The 20,310-nt window shown below is 44.7% G+C and overlaps 3 protein-coding genes across 6 annotated transcripts; 1 reads left to right on the top strand and 2 right to left on the bottom strand.

Moving 5' to 3' along the window:
• Positions 1-390: 390 nt before the first annotated feature.
• On the bottom strand, positions 391-9,887 carry NEDD8 (neural precursor cell expressed, developmentally down-regulated 8). Its single transcript, XM_004694604.2, has 4 exons — positions 9,768-9,887; positions 1,555-1,602; positions 1,303-1,385; positions 391-758 (listed from the first exon to the last, which is right to left on the bottom strand). The coding sequence occupies exons 1-4, from the start codon at positions 9,783-9,785 to the stop codon at positions 662-664; spliced, it is 246 nt and encodes an 81-aa protein (XP_004694661.1). The 5' UTR covers positions 9,786-9,887; the 3' UTR covers positions 391-661.
• A 277-nt stretch (positions 9,888-10,164) lies between these two features.
• Positions 10,165-17,141, top strand: GMPR2 (guanosine monophosphate reductase 2). 3 transcript variants are annotated; one of them, XM_004694522.2, is made up of 10 exons: positions 10,165-10,336; positions 10,769-10,882; positions 11,017-11,136; positions 13,673-13,756; positions 14,187-14,360; positions 15,092-15,173; positions 15,258-15,364; positions 15,554-15,596; positions 16,277-16,436; positions 16,553-16,742. In XM_004694522.2, exons 2-10 carry the CDS (start codon positions 10,796-10,798, stop codon positions 16,740-16,742), a joined length of 1,047 nt encoding a protein of 348 aa, XP_004694579.1. In that variant the 5' UTR covers positions 10,165-10,336; positions 10,769-10,795. The 3 variants fall into 3 exon arrangements, with proteins under 3 accessions (XP_004694579.1, XP_012589500.1, XP_012589501.1); XM_012734046.1 differs by having other exon boundaries at positions 15,092-15,364; positions 16,553-17,141; XM_012734047.1 differs by lacking the exon at positions 14,187-14,360 and having other exon boundaries at positions 15,092-15,364; positions 16,553-17,141.
• On the bottom strand, positions 15,561-20,140 carry TINF2 (TERF1 (TRF1)-interacting nuclear factor 2). 2 transcript variants are annotated; one of them, XM_012734045.1, is made up of 9 exons: positions 19,661-20,140; positions 19,418-19,522; positions 19,203-19,304; positions 19,019-19,126; positions 18,836-18,932; positions 18,211-18,667; positions 18,059-18,120; positions 17,867-17,958; positions 15,561-15,638 (listed from the first exon to the last, which is right to left on the bottom strand). In XM_012734045.1, the coding sequence occupies exons 1-9, from the start codon at positions 19,850-19,852 to the stop codon at positions 15,606-15,608; spliced, it is 1,248 nt and encodes a 415-aa protein (XP_012589499.1). In that variant the 5' UTR covers positions 19,853-20,140; the 3' UTR covers positions 15,561-15,605. The 2 variants fall into 2 exon arrangements, with proteins under 2 accessions (XP_012589499.1, XP_004694663.2); XM_004694606.2 differs by lacking the exon at positions 15,561-15,638 and adding an exon at positions 17,225-17,739.
• Between the last annotated feature and the right edge of the window lie 170 nt (positions 20,141-20,310).

Raw genomic sequence — 20,310 nt, 5'->3', positions numbered from 1 at the left:
ATATAGGCTTTCCCAGAACCTGTGATTCCTCTAAGCATACATTCCCTTCCCTTGTGTAGCTCTTTCAACCTGGTAAAACTGGGTGTGCAATGAGTCCATTCTTATTTTTTTTTAAATATTTATTTACGCATACAAGAACTAGGATACAGGTCAGAGGTGCAGAAACAGAGTGGGGAACAGAACAGGCGGATTCACTGAAAACCCACTAAGTAGAGCAGCAGGTGAGACAGGAGAAGTCTGCTGCATTATGTGGGTCAGCTCATTGGCCAGGGATTGAACTCATGCTGCAGTGGCTGCAGACAGCTCCATAGTGCTGACTTACCTCCTCGCACCCCCAGGGAGGCCCTTCATTCAGATTTTAGTCATATATGTGCAACAGAAGAGAGATTCCAGGAGGCGAAGAAATATTTTATTGACAACCAGGGACACAGTCATAAGAGAGGAAAGCACACAGGACTGCAAACTAAAACCCAATTGCCAGCTAGGGCGCTTTGGGCCAGGAACAATGCATCCTGGGGTCCTCACAGTCTCCCACCAGTAGACACACAAGACTGGGCATCCAGGAGAGGGGTCAGTGGCTCTGGTGTCCCAGAATGTGAGAGGATAGATGATGCCTCACTCTGACCGACAGGGTAAAGGAGTAAAGTGGAGGGAGGGTCCATCATTGCCTAAGACCACCTCCTCCTCTAAGAGCCAACACCAGGTGGAGAACGGAGCCACCCAGGATCTTATAGTCAGCCGCTGTCTTCTCATCATTCCTAAAGAAACAGGAGGCAAAAAAAAAAAAAATTAGAAATACTATCTAGAACAGAACTCTTCATCTGGATTTCTAGTGTGGTGGTGGTGTCTTGATGAGAAAAAAACTAACACCTTTATCTTTGTGAATCCCTGAAATTTTATATTTCTTTCAATTTTGAACACAGACAAGACCCCATGGTGGTTATCAGCTATGTGGGTAACCATTAACAACAAAAATTGGATATATTCAATCATGTCATAATTATGTACAACTATCTTCAAAATATTTCAAAAGTATGGTAATTAGATCTTAATGTATTAATAAAGAAGCACTATATTATTATATCACAAGTTTGTTTTAGTCTTTTGATAGGTATACTAGTTTCTTTTGTAACTGTTTTATGCCTGCAAAAATCGTAATTCTGAGAAGGGGTTCACACACAGGCTTCACAAAAATGCCACAGGGTCCAAGGCACCAAGAAAAAAAGGCAGGCTTGCTCCCCTACGTACTGCGTCCTGATTTTCACTAAGTTGGCTATGCCCTCATTCCCATTCCAAACTCACATCTGTTTACCACTGTAGATGAGCCGCTGCTGTTGTGGGGGTATTCCTTCTTTCTCTTCCACACGCTCCTTGATTCGCTCCACCTTTAAGGGTATAAGTGCTCAAGGGTAGGACCACGGAAGTGGAAAGAACAAAAACTATGCAGACAGCATGAGAACAAAAGGACTCAGTAAACCAACATATCCAAGCAAATGCACTTGGTGGGGAGACAGGTATGAAGAGGTGTTGAGTATATATATATATATATATTACCTTGTCTGTGGGTTCAATGTCAATCTCAATCTCCTTTCCCGTCAGCGTCTGAAATAAGCAAAGATTTCATGAATTCTTCTAGCCCAATACACAATTTATCTCACAGGTAAAAACACCCTGTCTTGGTCTCTGACAATATACATTCTTGGAGAGATTCTCAGCAAAGTTGCTTTGGAAGAGTCAGAAATCTTTGATCGTAACTGAATTCATCAAACATTTTCAGAGTGTGGACAACTTTAATAGGGCAATACTATGAGAAACTCCTGACCCTCTTAATCCTACAGATCCTCTCACATCCTACCCCACTAGAATGCAGGAAAACACTGGCATTCCTTTAGCTAAGAAAGCAGTAAGAAGAACCCAAAGGAAAGCATTCCTTTGAAACAGAAGAACCTTGTTCATATTATCAATACTAGAAATTAACATACAGACAATTCAAAGAATTCTCAAGGACATCAGTGATCAATACTGCCGTTTTCAGTCAGCACCAGAATTCAATATTCTGTTCTTCCATTTCAATGAACTTCTGCATAAATCTTAAATTACAGCTCTAACCTTCCATAGGTTAAGAGGGCTGTGTTTGGTACACAACAGACTAACTGTACACTTACAAATATTATGACCTTTTAGTCCTATCTGTCCTTGCTCCTCCCAGACCACACACATACCATGTTTAATATAAGGATTTTTTTTTTTTTTTACTTCTGTTTCCTTGTGGCCATATCCTCCCCACTCTTTCTAAACCTTCAAGAATTCTCTAAAGCAAGTTCAATGACTTGTCTCCAAAGTACTTTCATACCTATTATGGTTGTTGTTTAAATAGTAAACTCTGCAACTTACACTCCAACTTTCTAAAGGATACTATTTATCTTCTCAATCTAAGCACATAGTAAGTATTGTGGAATGGCTAAGTAGGCCAACTATCAAGTTATAATCATCAACATTTAGTGAATATTTTCCAAGAATCAAACTATACTGTCTTTTTTTTTTTTTTAAGATTTACTTTTATTTATGCATAGAAGGACTGGAGTCAAGGTGTAGGGAGTGAGAGGATCACCAGGGACAGAGTGGGAAGCAGAACAGGCAGATCAACGAAGTACACTGCTGAGGGGAGCAGCAGTGAGACAGGAGAGGTCATGTGGGTCAGTGCCCTGGAACTCATGGAATTCATGCTGTAGTGGCTGGTAAAAGCTTCCTAGTGCTGAGATTTTTAACCCCTATGCTGAGTGTCTGACATGAATATAGTTAAACTTTCTATTACATATGAGACATGTACTATTATTATCACCATTTTTATAGAAGAGGAAAATGGGGCTTTCCTGAAGAGTCAAAAAAAGAATGTGGATCCAAACACAGACACTCTGGCCCATGTCTGAACTTTCAGCTTTGTACTCACTACTGCCTGGGTCTAGTTTTGGGCTTAATGTATGCTCCTATGGGAGCTTCACATGTGGTCTCCACTCACATTCACAAACACCAGCACGAAGAAAACACTTAGAAACTAACTTCCTGATCTCAGGAGTGATTCTAAATGTTTTCTAAAAAAATGCAAGAGTCACTCCTTTGGATTTATCTGTCTAATGCAAAAGTATATATAAGCAGTTTCATCTCAAGTTTCTACCTTTGTGTGAAAATTTTCAATAGTCTACGGTAAAGGAGAAAAATGGGAAGAGAGATTTTCATGAAACTAAATATATAGGTGTTAAAATGTCTTTTAATAATGACAGTGACTTTTAGGGTTTTTTTTAAGGCCCTTTCCTGACAAAAATGAAAAGTTTACGGTTCACAAGTTACTTCACTTAATTGACCTTAATACTTTTCTTCAGAAAAATTTTAAATGCAAAAACTTTTGAAGAAACTTGAACGTGTATCCAATAGAAACATGTCAGGTTGACTGCAGCATCATTTGTAAAAGCAAAACATTAAAAACAGCCTAATGTCTATTAAAAAGAAAACTATTAAACTATGGCACATCCATAGAATGCTATATTTTTAAGCAACAGTTTATAAATAAAATGTATTTATCAAATTCTGTTTGTATATATGTACATAAACAAGTATCTTATTATAGTGATTATCTTTGAGGTGAGTAGGACTGAGGGGTTTAACTTAATGTATATTTCCTTTCTCACATAAATATTATAAACAAATATTCATTCTGATTTATTAAAAAAAATTAAAGAATATAAAAAAGGCTCTAAGAGAAGACCTGAAAAAAAAATCACTAGACTATAAGATCTAAAACTCTACGACTGCTCTTTTGTTTCTGAAATTGACTGTGGAAGCCCATTAATGTATTCAGATAGCAACCTGGCAATATAATGTCCCATCAACAGCACTTCAGGTAAAATCATGACTATGGCCCTCCCTGGTGGCGCAGCGGGTTAAAGCACAGCCCTGAGAATCTAAAGCCGCTTCCGCATGAGTTTGAACCCCGCCTGCCCCGGAGGTGACCACATGGTGTGGCAGACCTCTCCTGGCCCACCCGCTGCTCCCCTCAGCAGTGTACTTGGTTGATCTACCTGTTCTGTTCCCCACTCTGTCTCTGGTGAGGCCTCTCACCGCCCCTGAGCCTCTGGCCTGTACCCCAGTTCTGTATGCACAAATAAATAAATCTTTAAAAAAAAAAATCATGACTATGTCCAAAAATGTAGCAATGACAAGGTACCCATAACTGCCTTTTAGCACTGAAAAATTAGAAATATTATCTAAACATTCAACAGCTGAGGTCTAACTAAATTATGATTCAAACATGGAGGAAAAATTATAGTCTGCAAATGTTTAGAATAACAATGTAATTCCAATCTTGTAAAAAAAAAAGTTCTATGTATTTATGTGTTTTCACAGTTTGGATGGATTATGTACCAGTATTTTTATCTTGAGTTGTAAGATTATAGGTGATTTTAATTATAAATTACATTTCAATATCTATAATACATGCTTCTGTATTTTCCCCTTTTTAGTACCATGAATATACTGTAAGGGGGAAAGTATATTTATAACAATATCTTTTCTGAGAGTGTAAAGAAACAATTCTGTAAAGCAGTGCTGTCTAATAAAAAAAGAAATGCAACATAAGCCATACAATTAAAACAGTAGCCACATTTTTTCACTCACACTTCTTCCCCCCATAGCCACATTTTTGAACAGTGAATTTTAGTATTCTTAAACTAAAGAATATAATAGTAAAAAAGTAATATATTCAAAATACTACTTCAACATGCAACCAATGTAAAAATTGCTAATGTATTTTATTATGTTTTCTAAAACCAAATCTTCAAAATCCTGTATATGTCAAAAGTGGAGCACATCTCAATTCAGATGATGCATTTTCACCTGAAATACCTGAACTGTTTATAAAATTTGTATTTATCTATTCAACAGCCCATGTGGCTAGTGGCTATCATAATGGACACGGCTGTACCTAACATATCAGATAGTAACAAATTTAGAATATTCACATTTTATTAACTTCCAATTCAATAATCTAGGCAACTATATGATCATATAAAGTAAAACAATCTGATGTACCAATTATGCTCACATAAAACATCAATCAAGCCTCTAGATCTTACTGTCAACTGACAAGAAATATAGAGGAAAGAGGAAAATATTAAAAGGCAACATGGGGCTCCCTGGTGGCGCAGCGGGTAAAGCCGCTTCCGCATGAGTTCGATTCCCGCCTGCCCCGGAGGTGACCACATGGCGTGGCAGACCTCTCCTGACCCACCCGCTGCTCCCCTCAGCAGTGTACTTCATCCATCTGCCTGTTCTGCTCCCCACTCTGTCTCTGGTGAAGCCTCTCGCCGCCCCTGAGCCTCTGGCCTGTACCCCAGTTCTGTATGCACAAGTAAATAAATTAAAAAAAAAAAAAGAATTAAAAAGGCAACATGGGGGCCCTCCCTGGTGGCGCAGTGGGTTAAAGCAAAGCACTAAGAAGCAAAGCACTAAGAAGCTAAAGCCACTTCCGCATGAATTTGATCCCCGCCTGCCCTGGAGGTGACTACATGGCGAGCCAGACCTCTCCTGACCCACCCGCTGTTCCCCTCAGCAGTGTACTTCCTCGATCTGCCCGTTCTGCTCCCCACTTTGTCTCTGGTGAAGCCTCTCGCCACCCCTGAGCCTCTGGCCTGTACTCCAGTTCTGTATGCACTAATAAATAAATCTTTAAAAAAAAAAAAAAAGGCAACATGGGGATGTAATCATCAAAATCCAAACTGTAGCCAACCCTATGGGTTAAATACCTACTTTTCAAGAAAAACAAGGAACAGGAGGAACTCCTGATTTAAAGAAGCTCAAAACACATACCAACCAGCTGCAATGTGGATTTTAGTGGGATCCAGATTTAAGTAAACTACAGAGGGGCCCTTCCAGTGGTGCTATGGGTTAAAAGCTCAGCACTGTGAAGCTATATGCAGCCACTGCAGCATGAGCTCAACCCCCCCAGCCAGGGAGCTGACCCACATGGCACAGCAGACCTCTCCTGTCTCAACCGCTGCTCCCCTCAGCAGCGTACTTGGTCAGTAGGCCTGTTCTGCTCCCCAGTCTGTCTCTGGTGAATCCTCTCATTGTTCCTGCATGTCTGGCCTGTACCCCAGTTCTGTGTGCATAAATAAATAAATCTTTAAAAATAGATAAATGAACTATACAAATTGAAATAAAAGGGTAAATCTGATGAGAGTAAGAAACTGTTCATTTTTTATATGTTAATAATTATGGTTATGTTAAATAAAAGTTCTTTTATGATTCTGCTTCACAGAAACTCAGCTGAGGAGAGCTGATAAATACAAGTAAGATTGTAAGATGATGAGTTTTTGAAGTTGGGTAAAGGGTTATTGTCCTTTCAGCTACTGTCTGCTTGAAATAGTTTATAATTAAAATTACTTTTTAAAGTAAGTAAACATTGTAAAATATATTCTTAACATTATCTTGCCACACTGGTTTCTTCCTCCAGGTCTGGTCATCATGACACGGAAATATATACAATGCTATTTGACTAAGTCTACTATGCATGCCTAAGTGCAAAACACTGCTTGAGGCACTGGAAGGGACATGAAAGAAATTAACTGATCCAGCCTTTGCCAAATCTTCTTAAGGGAAAGATTTATAACCAAGAAACAATGAGACATACAATTAACAGAACAAACCAAAGTATAAGAAAGTGTCACACTAGCTGTTATTGTTCAAATACAAGGTACAATATCAAAATGCTAATGTGAGTGAAAATCAACAATGGTTACTTGAAACCAGAATGAGAGAAAGTATCTCACCCACTGTAATAGCTAACAGAAAAATGATTGACATGACAGAAGTAAGGGTGCAGAGCAGCTAGAACATTCATTCATAGCATGTGGGAATATATAATGGTACAATTCCATACACAACTATTACGCAGTTTCATTTAAAGTTCCAAATAACTACCACATAATCCGATCACTCCATTCCTGGGTATTTACCCAAAGGAAAGGAAAACATGTCCACAAAACAACTGTAAGCAGTGTTTTAGGAGCCTACTTCATAATAGCCAGAAACTGGACACAACCCAAATGCCCATTAATAGAAGAAAGGATGGATAAATTGTGATACAGTCACCCCATGGGATACTATTTGGTAAGGAATTACAGATACACACACGAGACATACTAGTGAAAAAAGCCTGACACAAAAGCCCTACATCATGTAATCCCACTTAAATAAAGTTATAAAACAAGCAAAATTAACCAATGGAACTTTCAGTGGGCAGGGGTAAAAATGTTCATCTTGTGGTTCTTGGGTGAACTGTACCACTAAGAAATTTTGTCTTATTCTCTGTTAAAAAAAAAAAATTGAAAGTTGGGGGGCTTATAAAGTTGCCCAAAAGTAATATGCTTCAGTTATCAGTACAGGATATGGAGTTAGAGAGTAATATAATGAAAGTTTAAAGAACTGTATACCATGTCTTGGTTTAGGCTAAATTTTGGAGAAAGAATGACAGCAGGAACACTTGGTTAAAGATATCACAGAGAGACCCCAGATATGAATAAGGGTAATGGGAATGGAACGAAAATGAAGCAGAAAAATACTGTCAAGGAAAAAATTAAGTTCTATAAGGAAAATGACTCAAGCAAATTGGGCTCCAGACACTTGGCTGAATGATGGGCTCAGTGTACAAGATGAGTACTGGGAAATGACTTAAGACAGAAAATGATGCATTTAATTTTTGAGAGACGGAAATGAGCTATCCAGAGAATATTTAACTCAGAAGGGATTTACTTGTTAAGGATTGCAGAAAGAGAGAAAAACTAAGCTAGCTACACAGAGATGGCAGCTGAAAATTTGCAAAGGAATCCTAATAAAACATTATCATTTCCATAGTAATTAACAGTTAATTGCTTTTAAATGTGTTTAGCATATAAAGACATGCGTTTAAAAAAAAGGGAGAGAGAGAGATGGAGGATAGAGAAGCAAACAAAAAAAAAGTACAAAGAAAGTAGTTTGGGAAAAGAGACTGAATTTTAAAGAAGTACTAAATAAAGAGGGATTCAAAGAAAGAACCGGATTCAAAGAAAGAACCCAAATCTAGAGCCTTATTACTCAAAGTGTAGTCCCTAGACAAGTGTAACTTACTTCTCAGGAAAAGGCCAAACTAACGTTACTCTGCACCAAATGTCAGGCCATCTGGCAGTGTGGGTCTGTTAGGGCTGCGTGACAGGCAATACCATACGGTTACATGGGAGCATGTTAAAAATGCAGTCGAGTCCCATCCCAGACCCAATGAATTAGAAGCAACATTTGAACAAGATTCCCAAATGATTCTTAGGCACTTTTAAGGTGAGAAGCCCATCTAGATCACAGTATTCCTTTAAATGCAGGTCTCAACCCATGATAAGATCATGCAATAAACTTAGAATTGAAAATATCTGCCATAGTAAGCTTTCTATATAGGACATAAGTGTAGGTTGGTATTTGAATGTTAAAAAAAAACCCAAACATTAAACACAGGTATAGCAATCGCCTCTTCTTTGGACAAAGAGTGAGGTAAGAGGATATTACAAGCCATAAGCATTGAAAACACTATTCATTCTGCTAGTGTTTCTCAAACTTAAGACAGCGACCCAGATTAAGGTGTACATTTTAAGAAATACATTAACTATTCAACACATATGTGTATAATACACATGCAAGATGGATAAACATGGCACAAAACAATACTCTTACCCAGGAATATATCCTGATAATTCTATTATTTTTTTAATTGTGGGTTGTTTGTGACCCACTGACTCATTCTTTGATTTCACAATTAATGACTCTCTTATAGGTCACTTCTCAAAGTTTGAAAATGATCTTAAACATGCTGTGTGGTCTCAATATTAAGAGAAAGGACTGCAAAGAATGTTTAGAATATATGGTAAGCACACTAAGAAGCGATGAAATAACGATAACTAACTTAGCAGTAAAAAGATCAAACTAACATTACCCTGCATCAGTTACTAGCTTTGTATCTGTCTGAAGGTACAAAAGAAGTAACAGCAGACAGGACTGAGGGCTAAGGAACTGGTGAAGAAAAACCATAGGAGCTGAGAGGCGGGAGATGAAGAAAACATTCTAGTACCAAAAACTAGGGCACTGGGAACTAACCTGCCTCAGTCAAGAAGTGAGGCTGGTCCAGGATGCCCGGCTCACAAGGCAGCCGCTGACCGGACCCATTCCCAGCTTTGACTCCTGAAGGAGGGCTGAGCTACTACAGCAAGGCGAAAACCGACAAAAGCTCAGCCAAGGCTCTGCGAGGCCCCTGCTTCCCCCGGCTAACGTTTTGGGTAATGCTCGGACGCATCCTATGTTGGGGGTAGGAGAAGCAGGTTCCTGGGCATGAAGAATGGACATCAGAGCTGACTGCAAAAATCCGAGAGGGAGGGAGCTCAAGCTGCTGCTAGACCTTCTCCATGACCGCAGGGCTTGGAATGGACAAAGGCGGCTTCCTGTTGGGTCAGGGGGCAGCCCCGGCAGGTAAGCGGGAACAGCAGAGACCCCGCAGTCGCCCGGCCAGGCCAGTCCCCAGCTCTCAAAGCCCCACAGGGTCCCCCTATTTCCCATCACCCCTCGCGCAGAGCCCTGAGGTTGTCAGCGCCCTCCAGGCTCTGGAAAGGCGTGGTTTCCCTTTCCCTGCTCCTCCCGAAAGGCACAGCGGTCGGCTCAGTACCACTGCGTCTTGCCAAGGCCGGAGGTGCTCCCACCTTCACTTTAATAAGCATCTTCTTCCCAGTTTGGGGCTGCACACAGATAAATCCCTGCTTCTATCGCTGCAGTCGCCGCCGCCGCTTCCCAGCACTCCGCCTGTGGGACTCAGTTCTGCTTCCGGGTCATGGTCTGGCTCCTCCCACCCTAGCCCGTCCAGAAAGTGTTCCTGAAACGCCCGGGAATGCTCCACGTTTCGCTCCAAGGGCGTCGTGAATGAAAAGCGATCGGTCAGCTTAGTCACAGCAGAGGTGACGCTTCCGCGGTCCTCGGAGTCCACAGCGAGCTCGGACGAGAGGAAAGGGGCTGAGCGAACTCTCCAGCCCGGGGGCTGTTCCGCGCGTTCCACCCTGGGAATTGTAGTTCCCCGCCACTCGGCGGTAACGGCAGCCTCGGCGTGGGAACTCTGTTACCCAGAAGGCTCCCCCGGAAGCTGGGACGGCTGGACTTAGTGTACTCGCCGGCAACCGAGCATATTTCCGTGGCCCAGGAGGCCTAGCGGGGCTGCTCGAGGAAAGTTCCTAAGGGGCGCTTCGGTCAACTGCCACCTGGGCCACGGCAACAGGAAGTGAGTACCCTTATTCCGGAAGCTGGTTATGGGATCCCCTTACAGTCCCCCCCCCTCCCCCCCGGTCCCCGCCATTCCCTCGACCACTGCCAAATCAGCTTCTTCAAATTGCTCTTTGCAAGGACCGGGGTGGGGGGGGGGGAGAGGGGAGAAGGAAGTGGAGTAGGGTAGGTATGCACCTTTAGAGGGTCGCTCATGACTCAGTCCCAGTTTTTCTCCCCCAATAAGCAGTACCTGGGATGGGGACATCAAGAGTAATTGCAAACATGGGATGGATCAGAGGTGACAGTCTTCAGGGACCTGTTACCTGATCTTACAAAGTTTAAGTGAGGAGAGAGATGAGCTCTGCCACCAGCCCCAAGTGAACATTAGGTCTAGGGGCAGAGTGGTTCAGCTTACTACTCCGAACCTTTCCTACCTTCCTGCCATCAGATTCCTCTCCACGCGTAGGCCCCCAACATGCCTCACATTGACAGCAGCGTCAAACTGGACTTCAAGGATGTCCTGTTGCGCCCCAAACGCAGCACCCTTAAATCGCGAAATGAGGTGAGCTTTCTTCCCTGGTTACTCTTTCTTCTTCATTCAAGCTCCTCCTAGGCTTGAGAATAAACTGACTCTTGCACTCCTTCAGTACTTTTTTTTTTTTAACGAAATGTTCAGTTTCCTGTTCATATCTGCAGGTGGATCTCACAAGATCCTTTTCATTTCGCAACTCAAAGCAGATGTACACTGGGATCCCCATCATTGCTGCCAATATGGATACAATAGGCACCTTTGAGATGGCCAGGGTTCTCTCTAAGGTAGGACTTCCTTCATACTCCTTCCACATTGATGCCCAGTTTTGTAAGCTGTTTGCAGAGGTATCTACATCACCCTCCTAATTCAAGGTCAGCACTCTGGCAGTTAAAAGTAAGGATGCTTTCACGGGTGACCAAAAATTATGTAAAAATAAACTATTATATTATTTAAAAAAAAAAAGGGTGCTCTAATTTTACCCCCGATTCCCAGTACTAAGGCCCCCTTTACCTGATGTTTAAAGAACCATTTGAGTTAGTGAGATATGTTTTACCCTCATTTTTCTGGTATGACAACTTTCCCTTTTCTTTTACCCAGTAGTAGATACACCCTGCCAACTTTTCCTACCAGTTAGAGCATTAAAAAAACTCCTAGAAAGAATCAGCTTAGTTTTCTTTTCTTTCTTTCTTTTTTTTTTTTTTTTTTTTTAAATCTCCTGCTAATTTATTTTAAGTCCTAGGTCCTGGGAGTATTTGGGATCTGCCCAAAATGGAATTTTTTTTTCTTACATACAGGTTATTGGTCACTTTCAAAATGGAAGATGGTGCTCCTGTCAGCAATATTACCTGCTTCTGTACTTGTAGTCAGAACTATCTACATGAAGGTAGATAGTTACTCGGGCACCCCAAGAACAGACACACTCTTCTGTTAATCCATGTAGCCCTGCTTGATGGATTCTGTTACCACTTGTGGCTGTTAGTCTTAAGGACTTCATCTCCCTTTCTCTATTTTTGATTGCTGTAAGTCTTTATGGAATGTATTGTCATTTTCCTGAAATTGATAGTTACGCAGTTTTTGCTGTTGTCATTCATTAACTGCTTAGGACTTATGCTGTTGACCACTGTGTGCTCCGTCCAGTAAGGCTGGGGAATGGTGAATCTGACTTCAACATGAACAGTCATGCTGTAATAATGGACCTTGTTTTGATACTTTGAGACTGGATTTTCAGCACTACTAAAGAATGCTGAAGAAATAAGATTTTAGAGATGGAACCAAGTCTCACAGTAATATTAAAAAGATTAGATGCAGGCAAGAATCTTTTCTAGATCTTTAGCTTCCTGTGTGTAATTGGATGTGTTCATCATGCGACACTATGCCAGAATGTTGACAGTCAGCTGACCAACCTGAGTGATTTTCCTTTTCAGCATGTTAAGAGCAGAGTGCTGCCGAGAAAGCAGAATTCAGTGTAAGCTTCTGCTGGTAGTGTTGATGATGTGATCTCGAGTATAGCAGTAGCTGCTGCTGGCTAGTATGTGACACCTGTATTTCTTGTCATTTGCAAGATTTGTGCTGTCTCAGTCAACCGCTGCCTCGTTTGTATGTCTGCATCTTAAAGTACCAGTTTTCATAGTGGACTTTGGGTGCCTTTCTCAAAGTACACTGCTTGTGATTTGCTAAGCTAAAGTGTACCAGTATTTGAACTTGGTTGAAATACTTTTAAGTTTGGTCATCGCTTAAGAAAATTTGTGCTTTACTCAAATGGAGATAGATTGTGAAAATACTCTACTCATAGTTGGCTTATTTTAAGATTTATTTATTTGTGCATGCAGAACTGGGGTACAGGCAGAGGTGCAGGGGCGGTGAGAGGCTTCACCAGAGACATTAGAGTGGAAAACAGAACAGGCGGATTGATGAAGTACACCGCTGAGGGGAGCAGCAGGTGGGTCAGGAGAGGCCTCCCACGCCATGTGGGTCACCTCAAACAGGGCTGTGGCTCAAACTCATGCAGCAGTGGCTGCAATCGCTTCATAGTGATAGGCTTTAATCCAGTTGCACAACCAGGGAAGGCCCCACTGTTAGCTTTTTTAAGGCCTTTTATGAGCATTTAAACCCACTGAATTATTACTGATAAATAGACCAGAACATATCAAAATTTGGTTAGTGCTATACCAGGTTACCATAGTAGGAGGGACGAGTCTGCTGCAGGCAAACACAGGCTCTGGCCAGTCCCTTCATGGCTCTTACCTACCATTTGCCCCAATGCACCAGCAGCTTGTGCTTTCATCCAGCCAGCCAGCACTGTATGTGCTGGCAGGTGAAACGCAGTCCAGATGTCTTATACTTTAGTGGGCATATTTGACAAGAATCAGCTTATGGTAATAGCCCCACTGGGATTTCTTTGTAGGGAGAATCATGGTAGACTTAAATATTCTAATCACTTTTTCCAAACTTCAGTCCTTTTCTCCCTTAGAATAGTATAAAGGTCTTATTCTAGAAAAAGTGACTTTTCCCCCAAAGATTTATTTATTTATGAATACAAGAACTGACTTGTAGGCCAAAGGTGCAGAGAGAAGATTCACCAAAAACAGTGGGGAGCAGAACAGGCAGATCTACTGAAAGACACTGCTGAGGGGAGCAACAGGCAAGATAGGAGAGGTCTGCTGTGCCATGTGGGCCAGCCTCCTGGCTAGGGATCAAACTTAAGCCACAGTTGCTGCTGGTAGCTTGATAGTTAAGACTTTAACCCCTGCACTACCAGGGAGGGCCTAGAAAAAGTGACTTTTATAAAATTCTTTTGACAGTTCTCTCTCTTTTCTCTAGTTCTCCCTCTTCACAGCTGTCCACAAACACTACAGCCTCAAGCAGTGGGAAGAATTTGCTAGCCAGAATCCTGATTGCATACAGGTAACCCTGGGGTCTACACATCCCTTCTTCATCCTAGTTTTCCAGTAATCATTTTTTTAAAAAATATTCCTTATTTATGCATAAGGAATGTAGACCAGAGGTGCAGAGGTGAGAGGATTCACCAGAGATAGTGGGCAACAGTAGGGAGCAGAACAGGCAGGTCTACTGAAAGCATTGCTGAGGGGAACAGTGAGACAGGCGACGCCTGCTGCACTTTGTGGGTCACCTCCCTAGCAGAGATTGAACTCTCGCCACAATGGCTGCTGATGGCTTGATATTGCTGAGACTTTAATCTCTGTGCCACCAGGGCAGCGCCTTTTGTTGTTGTTGTTTTTTGGCTTTCTGGGGACCAGCCATTGTCTCCATTGGCTGTTCACTAGGACATCTCTGATATGCCACAGGCTAGCTAAAGCCTATGTTGTTCCCACAGAATCTGGCGGTCAGCTCAGGCATAGAGTCTTTTGACTTTTATAAACTGAAACAGATCTTGGAGGCTATTCCTGAGGTGAAATATATCTGTCTGGATGTAGTAAATGGCTACTCTGAACACTTTGTTGAGTTTGTCAAGGATGTGCGGAAGTGCTTCCCCAGCCACACCATCATGGTATGTTTGTTACCCTGTGGGTGATGTACTCCTCTTCACTCTTTCCTTCCATGCCTTTTTGTATGTCACTTCATTTCTCCTCTGCTGCTTTATGACTTATTTAATCATGTCATTGGGTGAAAATCTGTGGTTCCATGCTAAAATGTTTGGAGCAGATGTCCCTGCCCCATGATGGCGCATTTATGCACCATACATACCTGTGGTACGAATACATCTGCCCTCTGATAGGTACATGTACTACAATCATACAGAAGTTACATGAAAAAATGTTTTATTGTTCTGATAAACATAGAGGAGTGACAGCAAAGCCTCACTTTCTTCACAGTATTAAGGTGTGTGTCTCTGTATTGTCCAGTAAAAGTAAGAATTATGCAGGTGAATATTTAACCTCAATAGCAAATCTCCCCCCTCTCCCGAAGTCAGAGTAGTTTTATGACATGCAGCCTAAGGACAGGATATATTTGGGTCTCCTGGCAGGCAGAGGGAGGGAGATCTAGTGTAAGCCAGCTCTGAGCTTGGTCCAGTTGGATCCCAGCTTTACCTCAGCACATCAGTGACACTGGCCATTCACTCCCTACCTCAGTGTGGGAAGCTGCACTCTTTGAAATGGCTGTTCTAGAAGTCTGCAGAGAGAACCCAGGTACCCTTCTTTATAATACTTTTGGAAAGTCATACCATGCCACCGCCTCTCTTATTTCCAAACTTAATGCTGATTGATTGTTCTGTCTCAGGCAGGGAATGTGGTAACGGGAGAGATGGTGGAAGAACTGATCCTCTCTGGGGCTGACATCATCAAAGTGGGGCTTGGACAAGGTAATCTGGTTCTTGGGGGCCACTGGCTACCTTTCATCAACAAACACCGGTGGAATATGTCACTCTTTCTTGTGTTCTTCTCAGGCTCTATGTGTACCACCAGGACAAAAACTGGAGTGGGGTATCCACAGCTCAGTGCAGTGATGGAATGTGCAGACGCTGCTCATGGCCTTAACGGCCACATCATTTCAGTAAGGCCCAAGGACAGGGAAGAGTATGCAGTTTCCAAAACATCTGGTTTTCTGCTGAGTATGGAGGCTCTAGTAGAAGTGAATAAGAACTCCAGGGTTCCTTTTAGTTCTGAAGTGGACTGATGGGTCATCAGTAAGAGGGCTTAGGGAATCCATGCTCTCTTTTCATAGAGGTCCTTATTTCTGCAGGATGGAGGCTGCAGCTGTCCCGGGGATGTGGCTAAGGCTTTCGGTAAGGATGTTAAGGATGTTGAGAGGGCACAGTGGGAGGATCCTGTAGAAGAGGATGAACCACCTCTGAGGGTTTAGGATCATGCTAGAGAGGCTAAGAAAACCATTCATATTCTTCTGTAATATTAACTAGTCACCATGAAGCCTGTGGTGTCATCCGGTCAAGCCAGCAGGCCTAAACCCTGAGCCTACGAAACAGGCTCCAGGTATGCTCCAAGACCATCTCACCATTCTTTGGACTGCTGGACAATGTATATCATAGCCCCACCCCAGATCTACAGATTCGTCTGCGGAGAGTAGGCCTGTGAACCTGCAGCCCCACAGCTTCCCAGGGGATCCTCGTTCACAATAAACTTGGAAACTTTTGTTTTTGAGATACTAGTAGTTAAGTCATGCTCAACTGGACACAGTAAAAGGAAATGACTAGAGGATGCCAAGTACAGCCAGGGAAAAGCAAAAGCCAGGCAGAGAATCTCCAGAATCCCCTTTTTAAATTCATGGGGAAATCCAGCTCACTGAGGACTAGAACAGGCCTATGGGGCTGAGGGCCAGCCAGGGAAGTGAGACCAGGGAAATGGAGACTTCATTCTTAGGACTGGGAATCTGATATGAGTTGCTAATGAGGGTGGACGTGTGGGTACCTAGACCAGAGTCATCCCTTTCCCTTTTTGATGCTGGCAGGGGCAGGGGCTGACTTCGTGATGCTGGGTGGTATGCTGGCTGGGCACAGTGAGTCAGGGGGTGAGCTCATCGAGAGGAATGGCAAGAAGTACAAACTCTTCTATGGGATGACTTCTGAAGTGGCCATGAAGAAGTACGGTCCGGCCGTGACTGACTACAGGTATATGTGGAGGCCAGCAGCAGTGGGGGAGGAAAGTGCTAACTGGGTCAAAATGCTAGAGCGTTGGAGGAGTCACTAGGCTTACGGAACTCAGAAGGAGTTTTTCCTACTCAAAGGGCCTCTGAAGGAAAGACAGTGGAGGTGCCCTTCAAAGGGGGCGTACAGTCTACCATCCAGGACATCCTTGGAGGCGTCCGCTCCACGTGTACCTATGTGGGGGCAGCTAAGCTGAAGGAGCTGAGCCAGAGAACCACCTTCATCCGTGTCACCCAGCAGGCAAATCCCATCTTCAGTGAGGAGAGCTAGACTGCTCTGCCCTCCCAAGGCACCAGCACCTACCGCAGGGCCCTCAAGTGAGCCTCTGGCTGTGCCGGCTCCTTATTTCTTAGCATCTTACTCCTGAGGGCTCCTGCAGTAATTTTGTACTTTGTACAAACAAAATGCCTATGGCGTGCAGTGAGGAGGAAGCAAAGAAGAAAGGCTGAGAAGAGTAAGATAATCAAGTGGAAACCTGATAACCTGATCACCCAGCATCCTAAAGATAAGAGGGCAAGATGCTGGTTCACAGTGTCTTATGTGGCCTTGGTCCGAAGAGCTAAGCTTTAAGAATCATGTTTTGTTAATCAGCTTCATTATGACTAAAAAGCTTAGAGGAAGCGTTTATACATTCAGATAGTGCAATAAAGAGCAATCCAGTGATGTAAAGAGATTGTGAAGTTTTTATACAAGGCCTGGCCTCTGGGTGCTGCTGCAGCACCCACCAGTGGCACCAGCAGAAGCAAAGACAGTGAGTACTTTCCCCAAGAAATGTCTTCCTTCTAGCGTCACCCACCCCCAGGTAACCTGGCAGAGAGAATGTGAGAATGTACGAAGTGTATTCTGGCATGAGGGCACACACACACATTTTCAGAACAGCTAAAGGAAATTTCCTTTCCAAGCTTTCAGCCCTAAGAAGCCAGTTCTTTCTCTAAGAAATGCCCCACCCTGACCTTAAAGCAGCTTTCCTCCCCCTCCCCATGCCCAAAACAGTGTTTCAATAAATCCAAAGTTTAATCACTAGGCATTACAGAGTAATTTGAGGAATGTGGAGTCAGGCTGCCCACAGGGCTTGCACATTATCGCCATAAACAGCGCTGAGGAGGGCGACAGCAGAGTGCAGAGGGCACAGCTGTCCTACCCCAGGTGTCTAGAGCTGGCTACAAGATCACAGGGCAGGCTGCACTGGGGCCACAAGGGGGAGGTATTCACAGAAGGTGGGGATCAGGGTGTCAAACTTTGTCTTCTGATAGTTTTCCAGAGACTCCTGCAGAGAAGGGAGAGCCTATCACCACCTGGAGCCATTCCCTGAGCCCTCCATAATCTGGAGCAAGTGGGGTCTCAGCCTTGTTCTGCCCATTCCTTTCCCCAACTTTCTTTTCCTTCCCACTCACCTTTCCTTCCCCCTGGCCATTTTCTTCTTCTTCAGAGTCCAAAACCAAGTCCCCTATGGTAATGACAGAGCTGCACATAGATGGAGGACACACTGCAAAAAAGGAATGAATCAAACTACTCTTGTAGACAAACAGGCCCTCAAGAACCTAGGAGATGAGGTGTCTGACCCAGACCCAACTCGGGAAACTTACCTGGTGTCGTGGACCTAGGAGGCGATGACAGTCTTGGGTTCATGGGACAATCCATGCAATTCCTGAAGTGGGAGCAAGCAAAGAAGATAGGGTGAAGGGGAAGCAGGCGAGGATGCGCTGCTGCTAGGGAGAAGCAACTCTGTACCACTCACTCCTTTTGCTTGGAGGCAGACAGGTCAACTGGACTCTCCAGTGCTCTTCCGCCTAGTACCTGGGATGGACCCTTAGACTTGCCAGTGGGACCTGCTCTCTTGCCCACAGCACTTGCTGGGTCTGCCATGTATGTCCCTTGTTCTTCTCTGTTCTCAGGTTTAGCTATGACCTGAGTTGGTGAACCCAGGTTCCTAAAGGGGAAGAGCATGACTGTGGGGCGCTCTTTATGTCCTCCCCTAGTGGATGCCCATCGCGACTGGGTTCTTCTCCGGCCCAGGGGGGCCAGATTGAAGTGGTGACCAGCCAGAGGTTTTGGGTGCTTCCTTGAGGCTGCTCCCTGAGGAAGGCATGGCTCAGGCGTGGCTTTTGGCAAAGGACTGTGGAGCTCTAGTCTTGGTTGCTGAGGACTCTGCTCCATGGGTTCTGTCATGTCCACTGAGTCAGTAAGCAAGCATTCTGCAAAGAAAAGGAAGCTCCTTAGGAAGGGGACAGATGGTAGGTGAACTCCGCCTGGTTCCTTGTGCCTCAGATCCATGTAACCCTTCCAGTGAGTTGTTCCCAAAGGTGGTCTTGGGCTAGACTCCCTACTCCCAAATTGCTAGTATGCCCAGATGGTTCTGGTACCTGGTAGTGGCCACCCCATGTCCAGTGCATATTGGTTCAGGGCACAAGAAGAAGAGAGAGAGACTCCAGGCTGCATCCAGCTGAGTACATCCTGAAGCTGTGGGCAGGGAGAGAGGCATGAAAACCACACTTTTGATACAACCACCCCACACTATGCCCTTCTGTGTTTTGCTCCCATAAAACCTGCTGTGCTTGCAGTGCAGGGAGTGCTTTTTCCAGCTGACATAAATATTCAAAGAATAGCTTTTCCACTGCAGCAATAAAGGAGTCCCCATATTCTCGTGCAAGATCCTGCAGGAGAGGAAGAAAATGGTAAGGAAAGTACAATAAAGAGCCATATGACAACTTTCAAACTAGCCAGTCTCACCTGCAGCTTTGAAGCCAGCTCCACAGGGGCCTCTGCTAGTTGCTTCACCTGTTGGCAAAAGGTTTCCTGTGCCTCGGAAATCTCTCTCAGATCCTGCTTTGTCTGTTGAGGGTAAAGATGAAGGGGTTTACGGTAGGGGGCCAGAATCCATGGCCGGGATGAGTACTTTTGTTACAAATGTTAACAGATTAGTGTTTCTTCCCGGGGTTACTCACGGCTTTGGGGTCCCGCACAACAAGACCGGGTTCAGGGAAATGGTGATGCAGGGCATTCAGAACCTGGGCCCAAGGCCGATCCTGCAGGATCAGCTCCACCACCACCTGTGAACAGTACTGAGCTCAAAATCTCTTCGGGGTAACTGCCCTCTTCCAATTGGACCCACCCCCAAATGGTCGCTGAAGTCATCCCGCATCCCGCCCCTCCCCTCTCTTGGCTTTCCCAAGTCCTGGCCCCGATACCTTGGCCTTGAGGCCCATACACAGGCGTTCATGGTGTCGGTAGCGAACCAAGCCGGGAGCAGCAGCGCGCAGGCATTGCAGAAACTGTAACACTTGCGGAAACTGCTCCACGCTGCGTCTGCGCACCACAAGCCAGCTGGCAGCGGCGGCGAAGCGCAGGGCCACCGGGCCGGCCCCGCGGGGCGTACCCATGGCCAGTGCCCCACCCCGGGGGCAGTCCCTTCAGGCTCCGTCCGCCACCACCGGGCTTTCCAACTCCTCCCAGGGGCGGGGCGTCTGGTGGCCCTCAGAGGCTCGGTTATTTCGAGCTGCGCCGTATTCTTGGCGACCCGGCCGAGAGTCCTTCCAGGGACAGGCCACCGGAAACCTGGAGGTCTTGACTTCGGGCCGGAGCCCGGCTGGCGAAGATGGCACGCGACGCTGGCACCAGGTCGCTCTATTTACGCGCCGCCGCGGGCTCGAAGGCGAGCGCCTCCTCGCTTCCGGCGGTGCGACCGCCTACGCTGCCCCGGAAAAGGGTGGACGTGCACAGCCAATGGGCGGGCAGGCAGGGTCACGTGGCGCCGCGTCACTAGACCACGCCCCGGCAGGGCCCGAGCCGAGCCCGCGGGGTCCTGCCAGGCTGTGGTGGACGCGGCTGGGTGCTCCTG

Source organism: Condylura cristata, unplaced genomic scaffold, assembly GCF_000260355.1.
Source record: "Condylura cristata isolate star-nosed mole 26May11 unplaced genomic scaffold, ConCri1.0 scaffold00045, whole genome shotgun sequence".
NCBI classification, from domain to species: domain Eukaryota; kingdom Metazoa; phylum Chordata; class Mammalia; order Eulipotyphla; family Talpidae; genus Condylura; species Condylura cristata.
This window is presented reverse-complemented; position numbering and strand designations above follow the sequence as displayed.

Bases quoted from the DNA above. Each gene is read 5' to 3' on its own strand.
- TINF2 (XM_004694606.2), bottom strand. From the start codon at position 19,852: ATGGGTACGCCCCGCGGGGCCGGCCCGGTGGCCCTGCGCTTCGCCGCC. The intron at 19,523-19,660 runs GTATCGGGGCCA...TACTGTTCACAG, and splicing joins GTATGGGCCTCAAGGCCAAG to GTGGTGGTGGAGCTGATCCT. The intron at 18,933-19,018 runs GTTTTATGGGAG...CCCTGCCCACAG, and splicing joins CTGCACTGCAAGCACAGCAG to CTTCAGGATGTACTCAGCTG.
- NEDD8 (XM_004694604.2), bottom strand. The intron at 1,386-1,554 runs GTAATATATATA...ATACCCTTAAAG, and splicing joins ACATTGAACCCACAGACAAG to GTGGAGCGAATCAAGGAGCG. The intron at 759-1,302 runs GTGAGTTTGGAA...CTGTTTCTTTAG, and splicing joins ATCTACAGTGGTAAACAGAT to GAATGATGAGAAGACAGCGG.
- GMPR2 (XM_012734046.1), top strand. From the start codon at position 10,796: ATGCCTCACATTGACAGCAGCGTCAAACTGGACTTCAAGGATGTCCTG. The intron at 14,361-15,091 runs GTATGTTTGTTA...GTTCTGTCTCAG, and splicing joins TCCCCAGCCACACCATCATG to GCAGGGAATGTGGTAACGGG. The intron at 15,365-15,553 runs GTAAGGCCCAAG...TTATTTCTGCAG, and splicing joins TTAACGGCCACATCATTTCA to GATGGAGGCTGCAGCTGTCC.